The following is a 25572-nucleotide window of genomic DNA, read 5'->3' on the forward strand; positions in this document are numbered from 1 at the left end:
TTGCATCTAAAGATAATTATATTTGTTGCATAAATACAATATAAAAAAATGTTTATTTTGTATTAATATACATCTTAACAAAAAACTTTTCATATTACACAATTATAACTCCAACAATTCTTTTATTCTTCTAGCAGCGAGTTTCATGCCTTCTCTCGCTTCTTTCGAAACCTAAAAATAACAAAAATAAAATAATATAATGTAAATGTACTGTTTTGATTCATTCAAATAAAGAGAAACAAAAAGAAGCTTTACATTAATTAAATTTAAAAATCCATGCGGCATATCTGGTATTATATCCAATGTAACGTTATTGCCGAGAGAGCGAAGTCTTCTCGCAAAAGTGACGCAATCATCGAGAAAAGGATCAAATTGTGCCGCCTGAAAGCAAATTTGTTAAGTATAAGACGTTCCAAAATATTCAATATTAATAGCAAGAACAGAACGTTTTACACTTTGCATAGTCAAAAATTATAACAAAAAAATTACCATTATTTTTGTTGGCGGAAAATTGATTAATATATTGTCTGATACAAGGCAAGAACTTATAAACAGATCCTCCTTCAGTATCATACATTCAAATTCTTCCAAAGGAGTTTTCGCATTCTTTGTATCAAGCTGTCTAATATTTTTATTGTTTCTTCGATCGAGGAACCATCTGAACGGAGAGCATAATTTGTCACTTTGTCCTGAAACATTATTTTTTGACGCTGCATTCTTTTTTATAAAGGCGAAATAGACGAAATTAAAGGAAAGCGAATATTCTGTACATATTTAAAAATTTACTACTATATTTTCGGAACTAAGCTTGTATTTTTATATCCTTAATTGTTGCATTAGATCTTCTTGTAAAATATATTTAAAAGCTAACAATAAGTGGATGTGTGTGTATATAAGCGAAAAGGGATCATCGACCTGACGGCTTTTTAGTAGCGTAAAATTGACCTTCCGGTTGATGATCCTTTTGGGCCACGTCATTTGGAGTTAAAGTTTATATTTGCCTTCTCGCTAACTTTTCCTTCCTGAGTCAGCGAAAGGGCATACTTAAACTCTTACTTCAAAAATGTGTTATTCACAAAAGTTGTTCGAAAAAGTTTTCGAAAGGGACATCTTGTTGTAAGCATAGTCTTATTTCAGATGGTGTTATTTTTGAGATTGTTAAGATATCATAATTTTTATAAACGGAATCACTATATAATTTAAAAAAAAAACACGTTATTTTAAAATTACATTATTTAATAAATACATTATTTAAAATGGAACACTCTGAAAACAGATAATTGCTTTTAAGTAAAATATATTTAATGCAAATTACATATTTTACTAGATATTTTATAGTTTATGTAACATTATATTAAATTAAAATATCAAATCTTTCATAAATTATTCACTTTTTGATCATATTACTCTTATGACTTTTCAAACAAAATAGTGCAAAGAATCGATTTAAAAAATATAGTTCCATTTAAAAAATTTGAAATGATCTTATGCTGACCTTGATTACGGCACTTAATAGTACAGTAATATTCTATTGTATTAAAGAGAAATTTTTAAGGCTTACAATTTTTGTTAAACTTTTTTTAAAATGTATTGTTTAAGAGATCTTCCACCTGTTACGTTTAAAATTTAATACTCTGTATATTATAAAGATATGTACAAATCAATTTATGTATACCATCGACTTCTCTTGAGTTGACAGAATTTAATGTTGAGTTAGATGGAAAAGATACTATATTTTTTGCGCTGTTTTCGTTTAAATGCATTGCTGTAAGTTCATTTTTATTCACTTCCGCAGGAGAGTTTTCTGCATCCAATTTGGCCCATTCTTCATTTTCATGTTCCCTGCAAAACAAATTATAGTATTTAAATGTGAATTCTACAATCGCTTTCATCACAATAAAATATATATATGCAATACATCAGACAGTGTAAAAATAATTAATCTTTGTTTGATATATTTTTTTAAACTTTTACATAAAACATATTATTCATTATACTTTAATTTTCATCGTATAAAAAAATGTAAAATAAAAAAAATTTGTAATTTTGATTTAAGGAAGATTATAATAATATTGTTTAAAGTTTTATCTTACGTAAATGTGTCTCTATCAGTTCCCACGTAAGCCTTTAAGATTCGTATTATGGTACCGACCAATAAGAACGGATCGTTCAAAAAGAACATATGGGATGGCGATGGAAGAAAATCGATGATCCCTGGTGGGTAAGCTACAAAAATACCAGTCGGTTTTCTTATATTTAACTGCACGCATCTGAAAGTGATTTGCAAGCACAATGCACCACCGGCGGAATCACCTGTCAAAAAATGAATCATTAAAATACACAGTTTTTTACCGTATCGAATAATCAAATCTGGCAATTGTACACATTAAAGGCATGTCGAAGACAAAATTTGCTTACCTACAAGTATCACTCTTTTCGCTGTACTTCCGAGTATAGTCGCATGATTTAACGCCCATACGTAAGAATATAAGGCTTCTTCAAGGGAACGTGGATAGGGAGCTTCGGGGGCTAAACTGTAATCTATGCACAAGATTGGTACGTCGAGCATCTTAGTCCACTTATGTAGGTACATTACGTGTGATTGTGATGTCTGTGCGATGAATCCGCCTCCATGAATATAAATAATTAAACTGTCGCATGGATTATATAACTCTTCTCCTACGCTTCCAGATCCGATCTTGATGGAGTGTAGTATCAAGAAAAATTATTAATTGCTTTAGCGAAATATTTTAAATTTTTCTATTCTATGAATTATATAAATTATATACTTACTAGAAATATTTTTAATTAATTAGTAATTTTATATTGTATATATAATTAATATATATTTATTATTAAATATTGATTATACATTAATAATAATAATAATATATTAATTATATATGTATATACCCTGAAAAAAATATATTAAATTCGAATAAATATTTATTTCAGTACTGCCTTATAAATCATTTTTTTCAAATTAATAATATCAATTTGACGTGAAAGATATTTATTATTAAATTAATAAAAATTTATTTCATATAAGAAAATCCTTTTCAAAACAAAAAAAACATTTATTTGTTTTAAATTAATGATTTATATGGTAGTATTGAAATGAATATTTACTAATATAATATTTTTATTCAGTGTACGATATAATTAGATTAATATTATAATAAGTTAAATGAAGCATATAATAACTCGTATGTACTACAATCAAGTTATATTTTAATTTAACATTTAATCTCAATATTTTACCATTCCTACGCGTCGTTTGAAACTCAGCAATTTAAGATTTATCGACTTCTTTCCAATGTAGCTATTTGGTATTGGAATTGACACAGTTTCACCATGGAAAGTAGGCAAAATTATTTCCTCGGGTGGAATACATATTTGTTGATTGACAGCCAACGAGGGATATAATATGTACAATATTTCTAAAATATAGATATAATGTAAACATATTATTTTCTAAATACACTCGATCATTATTTACGTACAGTCGATCAAGAAAAAGACAGTAAAGGAAAAATAGAAAACATTTGTGAAAATTCTATTATTTATAACGCAGCTAATAATTATGTTATCGAGATCGCTGAATTATATCAATATGAAAAAATTCGGTATTTTAACGGCAAATTGTGATATTAAATGCGTCTACTGCTTATGAATTCAAGTCGCCGCAATTCAGCAAAAAATTGTCGAATAGATTTCTGTTAAATTAAAGCGAATTTTTAAAAATAAAAATCTTACGCGCTTTTTATCTCATATAAATTACATTAATTGACTCACTGTGAGCAATTAAAAATATTTGATGTGTTAATCAATTTTTATGTTCTTACTTTGTCATTAGTCATTGCAAAACTGATTATTCCAATTAATCAATATTAAAATTTTTTGAAACTACAGACATCAAGCTTTTTTGTTAATTTTTAAACATATTGATATTATTATTATTAGCTGCGTTATAAATATTAATAGTTTTTTTTTTATTTTTCTACTGTATGTTTTTAATCAAGTCTATATATATATTTATTTTTTAAAAATATTATACAAATGTATTTTTAGATTTAATTAATAAAATTTGTGATCTTGAATTTCTTATTTCTTACTCATTTCGAGCAGGGACCAGTATTCTTTTGTAAAATAAATATCAGCATACTGAGATATGTTGACAAGACGACTTGCTGTCGCTTCAGGATCCAAGAAATATTTTATGTAATTAATGCATCGTCTTAGTATTGTATCATTATTATAATATATTTCGCTATAAGCTGCCGTAAGTGACACTATTAATTTTATAACTGTTTTCATACTATCACAAAACTAAAAAAATTATGACATTTCAAATATATTCACATTAAACATTTTTAAATAAATTTAAACCGACAAATATTTAAACCGACAAATATTATTTGCAAATATATACTACCTGAAATCCTACACATCTGCCGTAGAAACAATGTTGATTAATATGTTCTATCAGACCGAGAAATTCTTGAGAACTGTGGTTTGTTATTATCAGAGGCGGTTTTCCATCGTTCATTATTTCTTGGCTGCTCCATTTATACAATATTTTTAAATATGGGAAATATATTTGTAACGATATCAATAGCTGGGAACATGCTTCTACTTCCCTACAAATTAAACTTATATAATCCGTGTATTCTAAAATATATGTTAAATAGATGTGTGCGTGTGTGTGTGGTTTTTATACAATTACTTCGTATGATGACTCTCTCGGAATAATAATGAGTCTTTCTGACGATACATCTTTTGGCAAACCTGTTCGGAGTGCACGATACTTTTGTCGATCATCAAGAGGAAACTTCTGTATCCATTTCCCGGAGTCGTCTCGTCGAAATCGAAGCATGACACGTATTTGGCTATTTCGTTGTAAAGCGGCTGCAATTCGTCTAGCTGCTGCAAAATCACCAGCAGCGCAGCCTTGATTCTATCACTGTTTTTAAGACGATGAGACGTGAAATATTCCACGCTGACGTGGCACAATTTCCGCAAATCGTTCCATTGTAATGATTCAGAATTTTCGGATGATCTGTCAAAATTATCGTGATGGTTGACAGGTGACATTTGAGTGTTGCTCTGGCGAGCGCGTAGCACTGACTGATATAAAATGAATCCACGAAAACAACTGGGTATCACTGTTAAACTTGATAACAGCTACTGATTGTGAGTAATTGTCGACGAACTTGTTGACCCATCCTATCATATGTTATATAAAAATCAAAGTTCTTCTGATATTGGGAATATAATTAAAACTATAGCGACAGAATGGCTTATGAATAATTAATGTTTGATTTCAATCAGAAAATAAAAAAATAAGATTATTTTGATAAATAAAGTTATTTTGAAGGTTCGTCTGTGTGTGCGTGTTTGCGTATGTGTGTTATTATTGTGTATATTGTAATGAAATAAATGTAAATCGTGTATATTATAATTCCTTTTTGTCATTTTTAGTATATTAAAACTGACAAAACTAGTTTTATTAGACTACAATGTTTCAACAATAAAATTAATTTTACAATTTAATTAAATCCTAATGTTGTGTAGATTAATTACAATTTATAACTGACATTTGATTTTTTCCCAGTTAAAATTTTTCCTACTCCTGATTTCAATATTTTCAATCTTATGCTTTATTTACTTTATATAGTCACTCTTTTTTGAATTTATTAATTTTATGATTTCACACGCATATCATAAAAGTTTTTTTTTAGTTTTTAATTGGAGAATTGTTTATTTACTGCTATTTTTTCGAAATGTAAAATACGATTAATTTCAATTAATGGTTTAAAATAATGACTTTATTAATTATCGAAGAAAACATCTTTGGTTGTTATGCTTTATATATTGAATTTTTATAAATCACGTAATTAATAAATATATTTCTATGCATGCATTGCAATAATTTTATACATGCGTTGCAATTTTGAAGGTTTTATTCTCAAAGAATAGTATAACTTCGCTTTGCGTACATAATTATATTCGATTAAACTTAACAAAATAATAAAAAAATATATAAAGAGATTTATACAAAATAATTCTCAAACATAATACAATAGAAATTCGGCAAATTAAAATTATGTACATAATAGAAATTCAATAAATTAAAATTATATACATAATAAAAATTTGGGAATAAAAATTATGTACATAATAAAAATTGGGCGATTTAAAATTCTGTACATAATAAAAATTCGGGAATTAAAATTATAATATTTAGATCGACGAAAATTTCATTTATTAAATAAAATAAAATAAAAGACTGACATATTATATGATACATAGACTAATATAAAGTCAGAATTGAAAATCAAATTTATCTAATGCAGTATTTGACATACATATATAAATATATACAACATATACTTTTACAATCTTTCCTTAAATACATATTCATCCACATTAATCTACTTAAAACAGACTTTTATAATTGTAATTCGCAATAAAACGATACATTCATTAGATTGACTAATTAAAATAAGGATGAAAATTCCATAAAAGATTAATCTTTTAATAAAAAATTAATCTATTTTTAAAATTCAAAATGTCTAATTTTGTATTTCTCGAAGATACATATACATACATATTTGTGTCATAATACATAACATATTTCGGAAATATAAGGACTTAAATATACTTCGTCGAATCCTTTATCGTTCGATTTACCAGAGCTCTAATTATAATTCGTAATTGTTCATTATCGCATCGTCTGTGCTAAATTTATTGCAACCTAATGTTCTTTATTGTAAATTAGAAGATTATTCTCATATTTTTATTTTTAACATATTTTTATTCTGAAATTTGAATCTTTTTGCTAATATTAATTATATGACAATCACATTATTTTGCGTATTAAAAAGATCTTCTTTTCCTATTTTATATATAAATATAATATATGTAAACCAAATAAAACATTATTGGTAGTCAAGTCATGGAAAATATTATCGCAAATATTTGATTGCATCTAAAGATAATTATATTCGCTGTATACATGCAATATTCAAAAAAATGTTTATTTTATGTTAATATACATCTTAACAAAAAACTTTTCATATTACACAATTATAGCTCTAACAATTCTTTTATTCTTGTAGCACCGAGTTTCATGCCTTCTCTCGCTTCTTTCGAAACCTAAAAATAACAAAAATAAAATAATATAATGTATGTAAATGTACTGTTTTGATTCATCCAAATAAAGAGAAACAAAAAGAAGCTTTACATTAATTAAATTTAAAAATCCATGCGGCACATCCGACATTACATCCAATGTAACATTATTGCCAAGAGAACGAAGTCTTCTCGCAAAAGTGACGCAATCATCGAGAAAAGGATCAAATTGCGCCGCCTGAAAGCAAATTTGTTACGTATAAGATGTTCCGAAATATTTAATCTTAATAGCGAGAACAGAACGTTTTACACTTTGCATAGTCAACAATTATAACAAAAAATTACCATTATTTTTGTGGGCGGAAAATTGACTAATACATTGTCTGATACAAGGCACGGACTTGTGAGCAGATCCACCTTTCGTTTCATAAGTACAAATTCCTCCAAAGGAGTTTTCGCATTCTTTATATCAAGCTGTCTAATATTCTTATTGTTTCTTCGATCGAGGAACCATCTGAACAGTAAGCACGATTTATCACTTTGTCCTGAAACATTATTTTTCGACTCTACATTTTTTTATAAAGGCAAAATTAAAGGAAAGCAATCAATTGCGAGCAATTGATTTATATTTGAAAAATATAGTTCCATTTAAAAAATTCATGATGATCTTATTTTGACCTTGATTACGCCACTCAAGATTAAACTAATATTCTATTGTATTAAAGAGATATTTCAAAGTCTTACAATTTTTTTAAACTTTTTCTAAATTGTATTGTTTAAGAGATCTTTCACATGTTACGTTTGAAATTTAATATCCTGTATATTATAAAGATATGTACTAATTGATTTATGTATACCATCGACTTCTCTTGAGTTGACAGAATTTAATGTCGAGTTAGATGGAAGAGATACTATATTTTTCGCGCTGTTTTCGTTTGGATGCATTGCTGTAAGGTCATTTTTATTCACTTCCGCAAAAGAGTTCTCTGCATCCAATTTGGCCCATTTTTCATTTTCATGTTTCCTGCAAAATAAATTATAATATTTATGTAAATTGTACAATCGTCTTCATCACAATAATATATATATATATATATATATATATATATATATATATATATGCGATACATCAGACGGTGTAAAAACGATTCATTTTCGTTTGTTTCTTTTAAACTTCTACATAAAACATATTTTTTACTATACTTTAATTTTCCTCATATAAAAGAATGTAAAATAAAAAAAATATAACCAGAATTTTGATCGGAGAAAGATTAAAATAATATTGACTAAAGTTTTATCTTACGCAAATTTGTCCTTATCAGTTTCCACGTAAGCCTTTATGATTCGTATTACAGTACCGAGCAATAAAAAGGGATCGTTCAAAAAGAACATATGGGATGGCGATGGAAGAAAATCCATGATCCCCGGTGGATAAGCTACAAAAATACCAGTCGGTTTTCTTATATTTAACTGCACGCATCTGAAGATGATTTGCAAGCACAATGCACCACCGGCGGAATCACCTGTCAAAAAATGAATCATTAAAATACACAGTCTTTTACCGTATCGAATAATCAAATCTGTCAATTGTACACATTAAAGGCATGTCAAAGACTAAATTTGCTTACCTATAAGTATCACTCTTTTCGCTGTACTTCCGAGTACAGTCGCATGATTTAACGCCCATGCGTAAGAATACAGGGCTTCTTCAAGAGAGCGTGGATAGGGAGCTTCCGGGGCTAAACTGTAATCTATGCACAGGATTGGTACGTCGAGCATCTCAGTCCATTTATGTAGGTACATTACGTGTGATTGTGATGTCTGTGCGATGAATCCGCCTCCGTGAATATAAATAATTAAACTGTCGCATGGATCATATAACTCTCCTCCTTCTCTTCCAGATCCGATCTTGATGGAGTGTGTGTCAATAAAAATTATTAATTTAGATAAATATTTTAAATTGTTCTTCTGTATAAGTTATATAAATTATATACCTACTAAAAATATTTTTAATTAATTAATAATTTTATATTGTATATATAATTAATATATTTTTATTATTAATGTTAAATTAAAGTTAATTATACATTAATAATACATTATAATATATTAATCATATATATGCACTGAAAAAAATTTATTAAATTCAAATAAATATTTATTTTAGTATTGTCTTATAAATTATTGATTTGAAATTAATAACATTAGTTTGACGTGAAAAATATTTATAATTAAATTAATATAATATTTCATATAAGAAAATTCTTTTCAAAAAACAGAAAAATATTTGTTTTAAATTAATAATTTATAAGGTAATATTGAAATAAATATTTATTAATGTAATAATTTTTTTCAGTGTACACTGAAAAGGATGACTAATTAAATACATATTTAGATCAATACTGCCAACTGAATCATTTATTTGAAACAAATATATATTTGTTTGTTTTGATAAGAATTTTCTTATATCAAATAAATATTTTTTATATTAAATAAATATTATTAGTTTCAAATAAATGATTCATTTGGCAGTATTAAAATACTTGTAAGAATTAAATACATTTTTCTTTCAGTGTACGATGTATATTCTGCAATCAAGTTATATTTTAATTTAACATTTGATTTCAATATTTTACCATTCCTACGCGTCGTTTGAAACTGAGCAATTTAAGATTTATCGGCTTTTTCCCAATGTGGCTATTCGGCATTGGAATTGAAACAGTTCCACCATCGAGAGTAGGCAGAATTATTTCCTCAAGTGGAATACATATTTGTTGATTGACAGCCAACGAGGGATAAAATATATACAATATTTCTAAAATATAAATATAATATACACATATTATTTTCTAAATACACTCGATCATTATTTAATTACACTAAATCAAGAAAAAAACAAGTAAATTAAAAAAATTATAAAACTTCTATTATTTATAACGCAGCAATAATCATGTTTTCGAGATTGATGTGTTATATGAATATGAAAAAATTCGGTATTTTAACGGCAAATTGTGATATTAAATGTGCGTTTACTGCTTATCAATTCAAGTCGCCGCAATTCAGCGAAAAATTGTCGAATCGATTTCCGTTAAATTAAAGCAAATTTTTAAAGATAAAATCTTACATGCTTTTTAACTCATTTAAATTACATTAATTGACTCACTGTGAGCAATTAAAAATATTTGATGTGTTAATCAATTTTTATGTTCTTACTTTGTCATTAGTCATTGCAAAACTGATTATTTCACATAACCAGTATAAAAATTTTCTCAAATTACAGACATCAAGCTTTATTTTTATTTTTTAAACGTATCAATATTATAATTTATTAGCTGCGTTATCAATATTTGAAACTTTTTCTATTTTTTTACTGTATCTTTTTTTAATCATGTTAATATCTTTTTTGTAAATATTATATGAATGTATTTTTTAATTTAATGAATGAAATTTGTGATCTTTAATTTTTTAGTTCTTACTCATTTCAAGCAGGGACCAGTATGCTCTGGTAAAATAAATATCAGCATACTGAGATATGTTGACAAGACGACGTGCTCTCGCTTCAGGATCCAAAAAATATTGTATGCAATTAACGCATCGTCTTAGTATTGTATTATTATTATAAAATATTTCGCTATAAGCTGCCATAGCTGACGTTATCACTATTATTGCCTTTTTTAAACTATCACAAAACTAAAAAAATTATGATATTTGAGATATTTTCATATTAAACATTTTTGAATAAATTTAATCCGACAAATATAATTTACAAATATACCTGAAATGCTATGCATCTACCGTAGAAACAATGTTGATTAATATGTTCTATCAGACCGAGAAATTCTTGAGAACTGTGGTTTTTATCAGTTACTATCAGAGACGGTCTTCCATCGCTCATTATTTCCGGGCTACTCCATTTATACAATGTTTTTAAACATGGGAAATATATTTGTAACGATACCAATAACTGGGAACATGCTTCTACTTCCCTGCGAATTAAACTTATATAATCCGTGTATAATAAAATATATGTCAAATAGATGTGTGCGTGTGTGTGTGGTTTTTATACAATTACTTCGTGTGATGACTCTCTCGGAATAATAATGAGTCTTTCTGACGATACATCTTTTGGCAAACCTGTTCGGAGTGCACGATACTTTTGTCGATCATCAAGAGGAAACTTCTGTATCCATTTCCCGGAGTCGTCTCGTCGAAATCGAAGCATGACACGTATTTGGCTATTTCGTTGTAAAGCGGCTGCAATTCGTCTAGCTGCTGCAAAATCACCAGCAGCGCAGCCTTGATTCTATCACTGTTTTTAAGACGATGAGACGTGAAATATTCCACGCTGACGTGGCACAATTTCCGCAAATCGTTCCATTGTAATGATTCAGAATTTTCGGATGATCTGTCAAAATTATCGTGATGGTTGACAGGTGACATTTGAGTGCTGTTCTGGCGAACGCGTAGCACCGACTGATATAAAGTCAAGTTACGAAAACAACTGTGTATTACTGTTCAGCTTAATAACAGCTAGTGAGCATTTATCGACAGAGTGATAGAGTCATCCTATCATATGTTATGTAAATATGATCAAAGTCCCTCTGATAATAATAATATAATTTTAACTATAGCAACAGAATGATTTATAAATTAATGTTTGATTTCAACAAAAATCATGTTAAAAATGCTATTTTAAAGATTTGTGTGTGGGTGTGTTTGTGTATATGTGTGTCATTATTATGTATATTTTAATTAAATAAATGTAAATTGTGTATATTATTTTTTTTATGTCATTTTCAGTAAAACTGACAAAACAAGTTTTATTAGACTGCAAGGTTTCAACAATAAAATCAATTTTACAATTTAATTAAATCCTAATGTTGTGTAGAATAATTATAATTGACATTCGACCCTTTCCCAGTTGAAATTTTTCCTACTCTCGATTTCAATATTTGCAGTCGTATACTTTATTTACTTTACATAGTCATTTTTTTAGATTTATTTAATTTATGAATTTATTTCATAAAAGTTTTTTTTTAATTTTTAGTAGGAAAACTGTTTATTTATTGTATTTGAAATGTAAAATAAGATTAATTTAAATGATTTAAAATAATGATTTTATTAAATTATCGAGCAAAACATTTTTTAAAACATCTTTAGTTGTTATGCTTTGATATACTGCATATATATATATATATATATATATATATTGAATTATTATTAATTAATTAATTTAATTTAATTATTCGATAACTTGCAATTAAAATTTATATTGTATGATATACATATTTTTTTCATAAAAATTATAAATACTTGGACATAAAGTTATATATATTGCATTATAAGTACTAAGTAATACATTTATTATTTATTAATTAAACGGAACTGTATCTCAATTTGAGATCCCAAAGTTCCACATATAAATTAATTTCGTAACTTACATATGGAGAAATAAGCGAGAAAAATATAGGTCCGAAAAGTCGCTGAAGCGGGAATCGAACCCGCGTCTTTCACTTTCCGGGCGACTGCTCTTACCAACTAAGCACTAAGCTATTCAGACCCTTTCGATCCCATATTTTTCATTTGCCTCTTTAGTAGATGTTAGTAAATATCGCCGTGATTAGCCCAAGGCGTGAATAAACTCAGAAATAAATATTTTTATCGGCTCTCAATATAAAGAATATAAGTATGCTGTCTTCTAAGCCGGGCAATAGAGCCAAGGAAACGAAAACGAAACGAAAAATTAATTAAACGGAACTGTATCTCAATTTGAGATCCCAAAGTTCCACATATAAATTAATTTCGTAACTTACATATGGAGAAATAAGCGAGAAAAATATAGGTCCGTCAGCGACTTTTCGGACCTATATGAATGCTATACACAAACATATATACATATATACTACAAACAGCGAGTGTCGCTAAGTTATTATTAGCCACTCTGTTAATAGTGGGTTTTTTTTTAATAAGATTATCTGGAGACAATTTATGTTTAACAAACGTTGGAAAATAATTGACATTTTGAAAGTAGAAGTTTTAAGTTGTGTAAAACTCTTTTATAATTTAAATTCACATTTTTCGAAATAGTCAATCAGAATTATTTAAAATTGTCTATTTGTTGGACAATTTCTTTGAATATTTTAAGATGTGTTGTTATAAGAAAATGATACTGAATTCTGATTATGACTTAAAGTCATTGACTTTTATTCGATTGTGAACTTTCAGGTTACTGTCAGTACTCGATACATTTGTTCAGAAGTATTCAAGTTATTTTATGTTAATATTGATAGAATTTTAGTAAGGATAGATATAATTATATCGACTATAGCATGTCTCTCTTAAGATATAAGAAAATATCTCAAGTAAGAAAAAAACTACACTTCTAAAATATTGTTCAGAGTAATAAAAGTTTTTATTAAAAAATATAAAAGTAAAATAAATTGTGTTATGAGCAATTAACAGTAATTATTACTTCGCCGTAACTCAATAATACTTCAATCTGTTCTCATTTTACTTTATTTTACTTCTTTTTTGTATATATATATATATATATATATATATATATATATATATATCTAGAGACAATTTTTACTTAACAAACATTGAAAAATAATTGACATTTCGAAAGTAGAAGTTTCAAGTTGTGTAAAACTCTTTTATAAATTTAAATTCACATTTTTCGAAATATATATATATATATATATATACTAGGGTGGTCGTTAAATTGAACATTATGTTGAATGGTCATAAATCAGCTCCAAATGTAGAAAAAATAATTCTCTAATTTCTTCAGATTTTTATTTTCAGCCTTGAGTCTCTCTGTTTACACGTGTTATGTTATATTCTTATATCAGTTCATTTATTTATTCATTTATATGTTATTTAAATATTATTTATATTATATTTTTTATAATTTGAAAAAATACTTAATTTACTTCAGTTCTAGATGGAGTCAGCTGCAAAAGTAGTGAACAAAATTATTTAATTTTTCATAAAAAATAGTCAAATATTATATAGGCTATTCCGCTATTTATATTATTTAACTATTTTATATTATTTTATACTATATTTTCGGTTTTTTCAAATAGTTTCAACTTTTTTTCATTAAAATTTTAAACTATTTACAACAAAAATTGATGACAGAAGCAGCTGCAGAACTGTGGTATTAATAAAATTATTAATAAAATTACATGCCAACAGGGAGACTCAAGGCTGAAAATAAAAATCTGAAAAAATTAGAGATTTTTTTTCTACATTTAGAACTGATTTACGACCATTCAACATTAAAATTTAAAAAAAACCTATAACAACCACCCTAATATATACACATATTATACATGTGTGTGTGTGTGTATGTATGTGTGTGTGCGTAAAAGATTAATTCACGTAAAAGAATTAAAAACAAATCAAATATGTAATTTGAAATAAACAAATATATTTATACTTAATTTTTATTTTAAATTTAACAATTAAATTTATAGTAATATTATGGCTTCTTTGTTATGATTACACAGGTATAGTTCAACTACTTCAAGCACGTTTGCAAAAAAATAAAAAATGTGATGCATGCAGTCATAAAGTTTTGTAAAATACGTCCAAATAAACAATAATTAAAGCAGTACAAAAAATGGTACGTACAATAAAAAAAATTATTCACATGAAGTATGTCCATGGATGCAAAGCTGTAATTTTTTACACCCACCGATTAGTAAAAAAAATTTTTTAAATATTGTTTCTGTCTTTTGATTTCATTATTGCGAGATAATATCTTTTGTTTATATTTATAATAAAAGTAATCTTTATCTATCACAGTGTCACTCATCTAAAACAAATCATTTCTTAATTATAATATAAATAAATAAATAGTAATCTCATTTTGCATTATGAAAATCTAATATATATTAACAAAGATTTCCACAATGAATCAATATACTGTTTATATAACAATTAATACAAACATAATATTCAAAAATTAAAAAGATAGAACAAAATGTTTTTTCTTTCTCTTTTCATAATAATATTTATTAAATTTACCTCCTTTATATGATGTCTTTTAAATCTATCTTCTGTGTTATTCATTTCAACTAAGTTAGTTTCTATAAAATATTCATCCTTGTTTAATATTTGCTAAAATGTATTATTTTTCTAACATTATCAAAATCATTTACAACATTAAATAATAATTGTTAATATCGCATTATCATCACATTTTGTATACATATTTAAGCACGTAAAATTTTTACCTGAGTTTGATTTTCGAAATATACGTTATTAATAATAATAATTATTGCTGCAGTTAAATGAACATTTCTAAAAACAAAAAACAGATGTATATATAATATATATAATAAATTTTTGTACAAAATATTGATAAAAATATGTTACATTACTTTGGTCTTATTTCGTTAAAATGATCTAATATGTACTCTAGTATAATTTGATTCTTCGCATGCTTCGTAATAATATGTAAGAAACCATAAGAATGATATTGATATTTCTGTTCTGTAGAATTGTACTGTTTATATCTTATATCGTCTAAATATTTTTTGATAAGATTAATATCTTCAGGGCAAGCCAAGTATTCAAAAAATTTAGTGTCAGATTTTTCCAATCCTTTAGTGTGCATTAATTCCCATGTCTCGTTTTTGGTAGTTATTATCAAACCTTTACAATATGTCCATTCCTTCCACCATGGCAATAGTCTACAATAGAAAAAAATTAAATTTTCTTATTAAAGCTTAGCATATGGATCTTTTGATTAAATCATTTAAACATTATTAGCGATATCTGTAAGAAAATTTGATTAAGAAAAACTAAAAATATGTAACAATATTTACTTGTGTTTTGTAGGATCTTGGAGATGTTGTTTTAATTTCTTGTTGGCTACTTCCTTACAAGTAATGTCATCAAGAACACATGCCCATTTTGCAGCTTCTTGTCGTAAACAGTTTCTAAGTTTGTCTGTATCATCAATTTCTTCATATTTGATTTTTTTAAGTACATTCTTCAATATATCGCTTATTGTTCCCTAAAAATTGTTAAATATTTATTTCTCTGTTTAATTAATATTTTTGCACCCGCATTAAGCCCAAGTGTGACGTTTGGGCAAATGTTCCTGGACTATGAATTACATCCCCTAAAATGTTGCATCCGCGGGACGATTTCAATAATCACTCGGACCGCGCGACACAATTTGAGCCCTCACCAAAAATTTGATTAAATTTGTGCAAAATGTTTATAATTATAAATCATTGACAAAGATTTTTAAGAACCCGGCTATATATCCAAAAACAATGTTATATATGTCAATAACATTAGCAGTAATGATAATCATACACTTTAGGGCCTGTTCTTCACGTGAGTGATTATTCAAACTGGATTTATTTGCACATTTATTTGCAACATAATTAATAGTGTGTAAAAGTTTATCGTTGCGGTATATATTTTACTGAGTATTTGAACATTTTGTAGTGAATGAGTGTACATATGCAAATATCTAAAATATAACATTTTCATTGAAATTTATTAATATTTACCGTAAACTTCTCAATGTTTTCTTCCAACACTATAAAAGCACTGGACAAATATTCCAGAACTTTAAACATAGGATACCAAGCTATATAATCTTCTTCTCGATGCATATATCTTATGATATCCCAGAATACATATGAAAGGAGTTGGCCTCCTATCATTAAATGAAATGCATTATCGATAATTTGAGCACGATTAAGAACATGAATTTTCGTGTAATTATCAAAGTTTAGATAATATGAAATTTTTCGCCAATTCCATAGATCATAATTAACGCGATAATATCCTGTCGAATAGTAAATAAATTTTATAAACATTTATTATTTTGAATAATTTTATCATTGTAATGTATTTATTTTTAAACATTTTGGTTTCATACTTCTGTTTATATAAATTATTAATTAAAAACGTTCTAAAAATTTAATACATATAAATAAAATGCAAATATACATGAAAATTAATTAGAAATAAAAAATAAAAATTGTGCAGCATAAAATAAAATTGATTCTAGTTGTTCATAAATTATGTAATAATTATTTTATATTAATAAGTAAAGTTTTTGTAACGTGTAACTTTACGAAAATTGTATGTTTTACTTGTTCTAATTATTATACTAATTTGACAAATATAATTAACTTTTATATAATTTTAATGTTATTAGAATATAATATTTGCAAAAATATAACTTTAAAATTGATTGACATTATAATAGAAAACACCGATGTATACTTTAATTATATATAATAATACAGAATATTACATAAAAACTATTTTAAAACTATTATAGTTATATTTTTATAAGACAATAAATAAAATATTAAAAATATAAAATAATGTCAATTATGTGTATGTACAATAAAAACGAGAAATAAGTCATAATAAATCCATTGGTCAAAATCATTAAATGAAATGCATCATCGACTTACCAATTTGTTGTAAATTGAATATCATCCAATCATTTTCTTTAAATCCTAATGATAAGTTCAATTTCCTTTTCTGTGCATACCTTATAATGAGTAAAATTGTTAAAATCGGGAAACGTTTGCGTAGTAAAAGTTACAAAAACGCAATAAACGCTTAATGTGTCAGTATATTGTATCGATACATTTATTTCAATCACAATACCCAAATTATTAACTTTATAACTTTGTATTATTTTTATAATGGGACAATGCTTTTCCATATACCACCTATTGATTATATCCATAGCACTATGTTCTTTTACAACAGTAACAATTTCTTCCAGAAAATGACCCATACTTCGCCTAAATTCACATAGTATGTAAAATATATAAAAGAGCAAATATGTTAAAATTGTCTGCAGAACGTTATTAGTGTAAATAATTTTAATAAATATTATGAAATAAAATATAAAATTGCATTTCTATTTATATATTTATATATCTTATATTTATATTATAATAATAAAGAATATAACAATTTTAAATAAAATTTAAATAAAATTTAATAAATTTGTTAAGTTATTTAGATATTATTAGCGTAATATAAATGTTATTTGAGCAAAGTATTGAGAGAGTTATAAAATAATTAAAAGATAAATAAAACATATGAGAAATGACAAAACAAAAATAATATAAAGGAGATCGATTTACGAAAGACGAAAATAAGAATAAAGAAGTAATGGAAAAAAAATATGTCTTAAATAATCAAAAACCTGTTAAATATACGATTGAAAAACATGTAGCACAAAACGCGGTTAAACAAAAAAAAATTATAGACATTATAGATGATATAAAGAAATTAAGAATATAATAAAATAAAAATAAAAATAAATTATAAACTATTATCAAAAATGACAAATCGTGAAACAAAGATAAACAAAACAATATTAAATATAACATTATGAAATAGTGACAACGATAAAACAACAAATTCTTTCTACAAAAGCAGTTTTGTAGTAAGAATAATAAAATTAAATATAATAGTTTTACACAATTTTATTTTTTTATTATATTTTTTATTATATTACTTACTTGCTAAATACATAGTGTGTGCGAACGGTTTTCCAAAATATTTCTTCGGTGAAAGCGTGTAGCATCATGCGCAGTATAAAAGGTGCTACAATTTACATCAAAATTATGAATTAGATATATAATAATATAAATATATAATTATTTTAAAGTTTATATGTAAACATAATGATTTTAAAAAGAAAAATTATATTTTATATGTATACAAGATAGTAATCGCGCGAAACAGTGAAATAAAATTTTTCGTTAATTCTTACGAAGATAGGAAAACATTAAAGGACCATTCAATTTTTTTTACCTACATATCCGCGGTTATTACCGTACACTTTATCTATATGAATACACACACACACACACACAAAATATATAGAGAGGGGCAAAAGTTCCGGAACGGCAAAATATCTCAGAAAATATTGATTTAATAAAAAAATATTTCAAACAAAAAGAGTAGGACTTGAAAAAACTATTCGATGATATTATGACCCTTTGACTTCGAGATGACCTTGAATAGCACGGTCAATGTCAACATTAAAAGTTTAATTGGAATCCTCTATTTTGTATTACATATTCTTATAGTTAATGTTGAGACCTAACTAAAACACTATAATAAAACATTTTTTCATTAAGTACTTTTCGAATTATAAAGATTTGAAGTTGACAATATTTCGACAAAACGTAAAATATTTTGCAAAATATTCAGTTTTCAGTAATTATACTTAAATACTTTGATGCATAGAATATATACATACATATACACAAATTACTTCATTTCAAATATCCCTAAACAATGATTTCTTGAATAATTTATTTTAAAGAAAAACGTTTTAAATAAAGTTGTATGATTGTTGCATAAGTGTTATGATTTCTAAAGAAAAACAAACGAACGCTACTGACTTTTTCCTAACAGCCAATTTTTATGTCATTTAAAAATTACTATTTTTTAAATAAATCTATCTTAATTTTTTATAAATCGATTTCACGCATTATTCATTATCAAAACAATAAATTGTAAGGATAAGATAATCATAAAGAAAATATTATATAGGATATTTTATACCTTTAATACGTTATTTTATATTAACCTAAAAATAATATCTCAAGAAATATTCATATTTCTACAATTTCATCTGAATAATTTTGTACATAAAATAATGAAAAACGTCGATAATTTTGAAAAAACAATATAGTTGTTTTTAAGGAAAATTATGGAGCTTCTAGTTGCAAATTACATACACACATCTGTATTGTTTGTGTTTGTGTATTTGTGTGTGTGTGTAAATATACCTTAAATATTAATTAAATAATATGCATAAATACGTATGCACGTACATATGTGTGTGTGTGTGTGTGTGTGTGTGTGTATGTATGCGTGTACATTTATAAAATTTTAATAATATATTATTATATTATATAATTTGTAATATATTATTAAAAACCAAATAAAAAATTAATTATCTTATAACTTTTACATATTTTTATAATATTTATATTTAAAAATTTACGTGGACTATTTTATTATATTACATCTTACCCCTGATAGATTCGCGAATTTTTAATAAGGATTTGTCGTCTTGTAAAGGAGAATTCCATATATGATAATCACCATCCAAAAAAAATAAATTATGTTGATTTTGAACAACAAATAAATCCATTATTCGATCATTTTTATATATCTATATAAAAATTATTGAGTACATCGATATCAATAATTGTTCGAAAAATACTTGCAATAGAAACAAATATTAATGTTATATTAGCGCTACTTCTATGTTAGAAAAAAAACACTTTCTCATTTTGAAAAACAAATATGAAAATATATAATAAAAAATCTAAAACTTTTTATTAATATATTTAGCAAATATTACATACTTTTATAATTATTATCCCATGATATTATATAGCAGAGTCCTTTTTATCAAACCAAATTTAATAAATATCGTGTGTGTGTACTAGTTTTTAATTAATTAATTTTATTTAAAATTACATAAAAATTTTAAAATATCTAATAAAGTGTTGATTAAAAAATAAAAAAATTTTAATACTTTACATTATAATTATACATATGTAACAAAGTGAAAAAAGTATTTTTTAAAAAACAATTCAAAATTTCATATAATGGTAAATATTTTTAAGACAATTTACAAAAAATTTATGTGCATTTTGTAAAAAGAATTTAATATACGAAAATCTTGCAATATAAATGCTTATGTATGTTTGTTATCGTTTGCGAGAAAGTGGAAGCAAAATAGCGTTGAATATAGAATTACCTTATCGACAGCATCTATTGCAAGAAATGTGGTAAGATATTGATTAAACCAAACAGTCGAATTAAACGGATTGTTCATATCATAAAACCATTGCTGTGCCACTTTATGTCCTACTAATTGAATTACTTGAATTTCGTGAGCAACAGGATATAATTTTTTATCGTAGATGATATCTGTTTCCCTGAAAGTTGTATTTGAATGTCAAGACTGAGAAGTTATTTAAAAAATAAAACTTTACTTTTCTTACAATTTTTTAATTTTATTGTTAGAGTTACGATTTACAAACTCATGGGTACAATTTAGCAAACCTGTATTGTAAATTGTACCAAATAATATTTTTTCAAATTTTTAATTTATAATATGAGAAAATGATAAATTTGTGTTAATGCGTATATCATTGATCAGAACTATAGATCTAAATAAAAATAAAATTTTATTTTTTTTTATAGTTTTATGGCAATTCTAACATTTACTCTAGGGGGTACGATTTAGCGTGCATACGTTCCCTTTTATGTACGTACTAAATTTTTATTCTTAATGAAATTGTTTGTCTTCAAAATGTATCATAATGTCGCAAGTTTACAAAAATAAAATATATAGGTATACATGTTTTTATACTTTATAAATTTGCATACTAATATAATTATATTTTTAACATAATTTGAAGCACTTACTCACCTATAAAGAACAAGTCCGAAAACCATGATGCCGTTGTCATGGAAATTTGGAATTGCAGCATGAGTGACGTGCGAAGTATTGTTCGAATGTTTCCAATGACTTTCAAAATTTGACGTAATAAGGCCAACTATATTTTCTGCAAATTTTATGTCAAGTGCAGTTTCGGTCCTGCACCATATTTTAATTTTTCGAGGTCTGTTTTTATCAATGGTTAGGTCATTAGACACCAGCATTGTTACGAGATAAGGCGACATTGCAGGTGTGGTATGGAAATGTGTCCAAAACATATTTTTCTTAATAATTTCCGTATTTCGCAATGGCATATTTGACAAAGCCGTGCATAGTTTACAACCTATAGATATGCTAAAGGTTGTTTCTAATAGATGTTGGGTATCCCAACAATCAATTATTTGTGGGAAGTCTATTATCTGGAAATGCAGAGCAGCTATCCAACTACATTTCAAAGAAAATAAATTATTGAAATATTTTTCGCATACATAAACATATTGGGAGTTAAAAAATGTGTAAATGTAATATGTAATAGTGTGTACTATAGATAAAGATTGTTCGCTTTTATATTTAAATTACACGATATAATAATTTTTTAAATATTTAATACATAAATAATATACTAATTACAATGTCTTTTGTAATTGCATATTGTACACCTTTTAATAAACATTTATTAAAAATTTATTACTTACATTGATTTGTTTGGCACGTTCAAACTTCTGAAGCTTTCATCAACTGTACCAAAATATTTTATATTTAAAATATAATTTCCTGGTGATAATTCATCTCCAAAGACAATATTAATTGTGTCTCCCCACTACTATTATATGACGGTTTATATACTGTATCTTTATCATTCTCATGATTTTTTCCAATATTTGTAAATAAAACTATGTTGTTAATACATAAATTTTCTGACTGTAAATATATGTGTTGCATTTTGTTAAGAATGTTTATGCTGATATTGTATTCTCCATAGAAAATATTACTTTCAATTTGTGATGTAAGCTTGATATCGTAATGTATTGGTTTCACATATTTTGATGGTTGATAGCATCGAAATTCATTAGGAATGAGAACCGTCGCAGCGGTAAAAATTATTCCGCTACTTAACAATAGTTTTAAAATTATTATCATGTCGGAGAAAAGGAATATTTATTTTAGATCCGGAAAACACTCTGCACAAATAATAAATAAAGAACTTAAATATAGCTTTGATGTATTTTTAAATAATTCTTAAACATAAACAAAAAATTAAATACAAAAGAGTTATAAAATTATTAATTAAAAAACTATTCTAATTAATAAAATATTATATGGTAATGAAGCAATGTGCAAATTTCTATTTGCACAATTTTTTAAAATAAAATTATAGATATATATGTGTGCGTCTGTGTAAGTGCGTATGCGTGCGCGCGTGTGTGTATTTCAGTGTCACACATATTGTAATTGACAGCGATAAACAAAAGTTAAATTTGCAATATAGTTTATATTTCTTTATATAATTATTCTCATTGTCAATATATTATATACATCTAAAATTTATAGAATATAATTTAGAATATAAAAACTTATTGTATATAAAGTTAGTTGGCTGAAGCAAATTACTTATATAAACACAAGAGCCGTTATTTTAAATACATATATACCTGTGTCTACATTCAAAATAGGAAGAAGACAGTAGGGACAAGAAAAACTGAGGAGAGACGAGAGAGAAGGAGCACATGTTTATTATTATATTCTTTTGAAGGTCTGTTTGATTTAGTCTCTTAAATTGGGTATTATAAACTCTAAACGAACATTCACCAAAAATAAAGCCAACATAATTTCAATTTTAAATTGTACCAATTATAAACTTGATAATAAATATTATATAAAATGTCCCAGAACTAGCAGTAAACTTGTTAAAGCAGATACCTGTGATTTTTTGGAAACAATTTTTTTTAACGAACAATATCGGAGTACCAATAAATTTCGAGTTATAAGCGATTAAAAATAAATAGTTTTTTGCAAACTTACATGATGGCAAATTTGAAAACCTGCAAATAATGATAGTCTACATCGGCATATTTGCGAAGAAAAAATGACTCCAAATGATTCAAACATCTACTATTTACTGGTTTACAACTCTTTCTGATACATACTGTATATAATGAAGTTTTTTAGATATTTCAGATTCAACGCCTCAAAATAGATATGTTAACGATTGCTTCAAATCTATGATATAAATTTCTTTATTTGATTGACAATTAGTGTGTTTTTTCATTTTACTTTATAATTTATAATTAATAAATAATTATCAAAAATTATAATTATCACGATTTAACTTTTTATCATAGATTTATTTTGAGATTAGGTATTAAAGCAATAATCTTTATCAATAATTATTTTATCAATTCTTGGTAATTGAAATCATATTTTGGTTATATATTCTCACCATAAATGTACATGTAACATTATTGTTTTTGATTGTAAAAGCAAAAATTAAATTTGAATCATTAAATTTAATTTAAATATTTAAAGCGTTTCAGTTTTAATGGAGTATCTTAATAAATCAATATAAACTATTGTTTATTCGTTTTTAATTTAATATCAACATGCGATTTGAGCGTTTTATATAAAATATTTTGAAACATTTTATTTATATAAAATATTATGAAATTATTTCAAATTTTAAGTCTTAGTAATACATCGAGAATGATACGCGCCTTGTGCACAGTTTATTTCTACGAGACGACTTAATTTTCGTTGGAAATGTACGCAGCAATATCCGCGTATGGCTCTTTAAGCCTTTCTTATTTGTGATTTATATTTAATATATTAATGTGCCGTGATTTAATCTTAGTTATTAAAATATTTTAAATAAAAAATTTTATAATAAATTTTATAAAAAATTTTAAATTAATTAATATTTTGTCAATTTTAATTTATATGATTAATATAATTCTATTTATTTTGAAGTGTTATATTTATATTTATATCTTACTTAATAATATTAATTTGTTCACACTTGTTATAATACATCGTTTTTATAAGAAGATTTATCGAATACAAACTCAAAGCAATTGTTCTATTCTTTATTTTTTTTATTATATACTTTACCTTTGACAATAGAATTAATATTTGATTTTTCTTTTTTGTAACAGTTATTTTTTACTCAATGTCAGCACAACTTAAAATTATTTTAAATATTAAAATACACACAGTTTTATTGATAAAAAATAAATACGACGAATTGTAGAGAACATAATCTTAATAATCGAATAATGAAAGGACAATTAAAAGTGTCTATAATATTTATTATTTGTTATGTAAATTATAGCATTTTTAAGTTTCAAAAATAATTTATTTGGTATAAAATATTGAGGGGGCCACAATTATTTCAACATTATAATTCATTAAATATTATATATCGGCATTATTTAAAATTATATCTGAATTAAAATTTAAAGATAATTTTGTATAAAACTTTTTTATTTATACTATAATGTTGGACATTTTTTAAAATTTTGTTCTACTGTACGATTAAATTATTATTGTATTTGTAGACAAATATGTTTTTATATTTTTAACTCATTTTGACTTACCTAGTATTTTGGAACAGTATGTTAATTGCAAAATTATATATTTTTTTAATTTTTGCAGCAAATTGCTTAAGCAGTACGGTCAAAGAATATAATTATTTACACACACTTTATTAGAATTATTATATCTACCACGATATGGTTCGAAAGACCACGAAAGACTGATTGATCCTCTGTACAAGTCGTCATGATAAATATGATGTGGTAGGTCAACAAAACTTCTGAGGTCGTTATATATATACATAAATAAGTGTGTGCGTGTGTGTATGTGTTTGGCGGCATTTACGTGTAACAATTGTCGTAATTAAGCACATTCAAAATTTACTCAATTAATCAAATAAATATGCATTATTTAGAAATTTATATTACTTATTT

At 25.5% G+C, this 25572-nt stretch overlaps 3 protein-coding genes across 9 annotated transcripts; all 3 read right to left on the reverse strand.

The window, feature by feature from the left end:
* LOC114944550 (hormone-sensitive lipase-like) lies at positions 1 to 5284 on the reverse strand. Of its 2 annotated transcripts, none has more exons than XM_085485993.1 (10): positions 4727 to 5284; positions 4436 to 4640; positions 4166 to 4196; positions 3262 to 3440; positions 2419 to 2698; positions 2094 to 2313; positions 1676 to 1842; positions 490 to 689; positions 256 to 381; positions 1 to 171 (listed from the first exon to the last, which is right to left on the reverse strand). In XM_085485993.1, exons 1-10 carry the CDS (start codon positions 5092 to 5094, stop codon positions 103 to 105), a joined length of 1845 nt encoding a protein of 614 aa, XP_085342119.1. In that variant the 5' UTR covers positions 5095 to 5284; the 3' UTR covers positions 1 to 102. The 2 variants fall into 2 exon arrangements, with proteins under 2 accessions (XP_085342119.1, XP_029176354.1); XM_029320521.2 differs by having other exon boundaries at positions 4116 to 4329.
* Positions 5285 to 7015: 1731 nt separating this feature from the next.
* Positions 7016 to 11665, reverse strand: LOC114944548 (hormone-sensitive lipase-like). Of its 3 annotated transcripts, none has more exons than XM_029320517.2 (10): positions 11207 to 11663; positions 10910 to 11120; positions 10611 to 10824; positions 9771 to 9949; positions 8763 to 9042; positions 8438 to 8657; positions 7992 to 8158; positions 7480 to 7679; positions 7247 to 7372; positions 7016 to 7158 (listed from the first exon to the last, which is right to left on the reverse strand). In XM_029320517.2, exons 1-10 carry the CDS (start codon positions 11572 to 11574, stop codon positions 7090 to 7092), a joined length of 2034 nt encoding a protein of 677 aa, XP_029176350.1. In that variant the 5' UTR covers positions 11575 to 11663; the 3' UTR covers positions 7016 to 7089. The 3 variants fall into 3 exon arrangements, with proteins under 3 accessions (XP_029176350.1, XP_029176349.1, XP_029176351.1); XM_029320516.2 differs by having other exon boundaries at positions 10910 to 11132; XM_029320518.2 differs by lacking the exons at positions 7016 to 7158; positions 7247 to 7372 and having other exon boundaries at positions 7535 to 7648; positions 10910 to 11132; positions 11207 to 11665.
* Positions 11666 to 14549: 2884 nt separating this feature from the next.
* LOC114944547 (aminopeptidase N-like) lies at positions 14550 to 21734 on the reverse strand. 4 transcript variants are annotated; one of them, XM_085485875.1, is made up of 9 exons: positions 21602 to 21734; positions 18660 to 18744; positions 17592 to 17671; positions 16671 to 16951; positions 15972 to 16162; positions 15525 to 15836; positions 15378 to 15444; positions 15169 to 15261; positions 14550 to 14956 (listed from the first exon to the last, which is right to left on the reverse strand). In XM_085485875.1, the coding sequence occupies exons 1-9, from the start codon at positions 21660 to 21662 to the stop codon at positions 14840 to 14842; spliced, it is 1287 nt and encodes a 428-aa protein (XP_085342001.1). In that variant the 5' UTR covers positions 21663 to 21734; the 3' UTR covers positions 14550 to 14839. The 4 variants fall into 4 exon arrangements, with proteins under 4 accessions (XP_085342001.1, XP_085342002.1, XP_085342000.1 ...); XM_085485876.1 differs by lacking the exon at positions 21602 to 21734 and adding an exon at positions 20924 to 20982; XM_085485874.1 differs by lacking the exon at positions 21602 to 21734 and adding an exon at positions 20188 to 20325.
* Between the last annotated feature and the right edge of the window lie 3838 nt (positions 21735 to 25572).

This window comes from Nylanderia fulva, unplaced genomic scaffold, assembly GCF_048542155.1.
Source record: "Nylanderia fulva isolate GAGA-0341 unplaced genomic scaffold, ASM4854215v1 Scaffold4, whole genome shotgun sequence".
Classification (NCBI taxonomy): Eukaryota; Metazoa; Arthropoda; class Insecta; order Hymenoptera; family Formicidae; genus Nylanderia; species Nylanderia fulva.

What these genes read in the sequence shown, in the direction of transcription:
- LOC114944547 (XM_085485874.1), bottom strand. Translation starts at nt 20,308, where the DNA reads ATGGATTTATTTGTTGTTCAAAATCAACATAATTTATTTTTTTTGGAT. An exon ending in AATTCGCGAATCTATCAGGG is followed by an intron (nt 18,745 to 20,187) that starts GTAAGATGTAAT and finishes TGTAAATTGTAG; the next exon opens with CACCTTTTATACTGCGCATG. An exon ending in TTTAACGAAATAAGACCAAA is followed by an intron (nt 15,445 to 15,524) that starts GTAATGTAACAT and finishes TTTTGTTTTTAG; the next exon opens with AAATGTTCATTTAACTGCAG.
- LOC114944548 (XM_029320516.2), bottom strand. Translation starts at nt 11,574, where the DNA reads ATGTCACCTGTCAACCATCACGATAATTTTGACAGATCATCCGAAAAT. An exon ending in GTAGATGCATAGCATTTCAG is followed by an intron (nt 10,825 to 10,909) that starts GTATATTTGTAA and finishes TAATTTTTTTAG; the next exon opens with TTTTGTGATAGTTTAAAAAA. An exon ending in GAAAAGAGTGATACTTATAG is followed by an intron (nt 8,658 to 8,762) that starts GTAAGCAAATTT and finishes ATTTTTTGACAG; the next exon opens with GTGATTCCGCCGGTGGTGCA.
- LOC114944550 (XM_029320521.2), bottom strand. Translation starts at nt 5,094, where the DNA reads ATGTCACCTGTCAACCATCACGATAATTTTGACAGATCATCCGAAAAT. An exon ending in TTCCGCCAACAAAAATAATG is followed by an intron (nt 382 to 489) that starts GTAATTTTTTTG and finishes ATTTGCTTTCAG; the next exon opens with GCGGCACAATTTGATCCTTT. An exon ending in GATTTTTAAATTTAATTAAT is followed by an intron (nt 172 to 255) that starts GTAAAGCTTCTT and finishes TGTTATTTTTAG; the next exon opens with GTTTCGAAAGAAGCGAGAGA.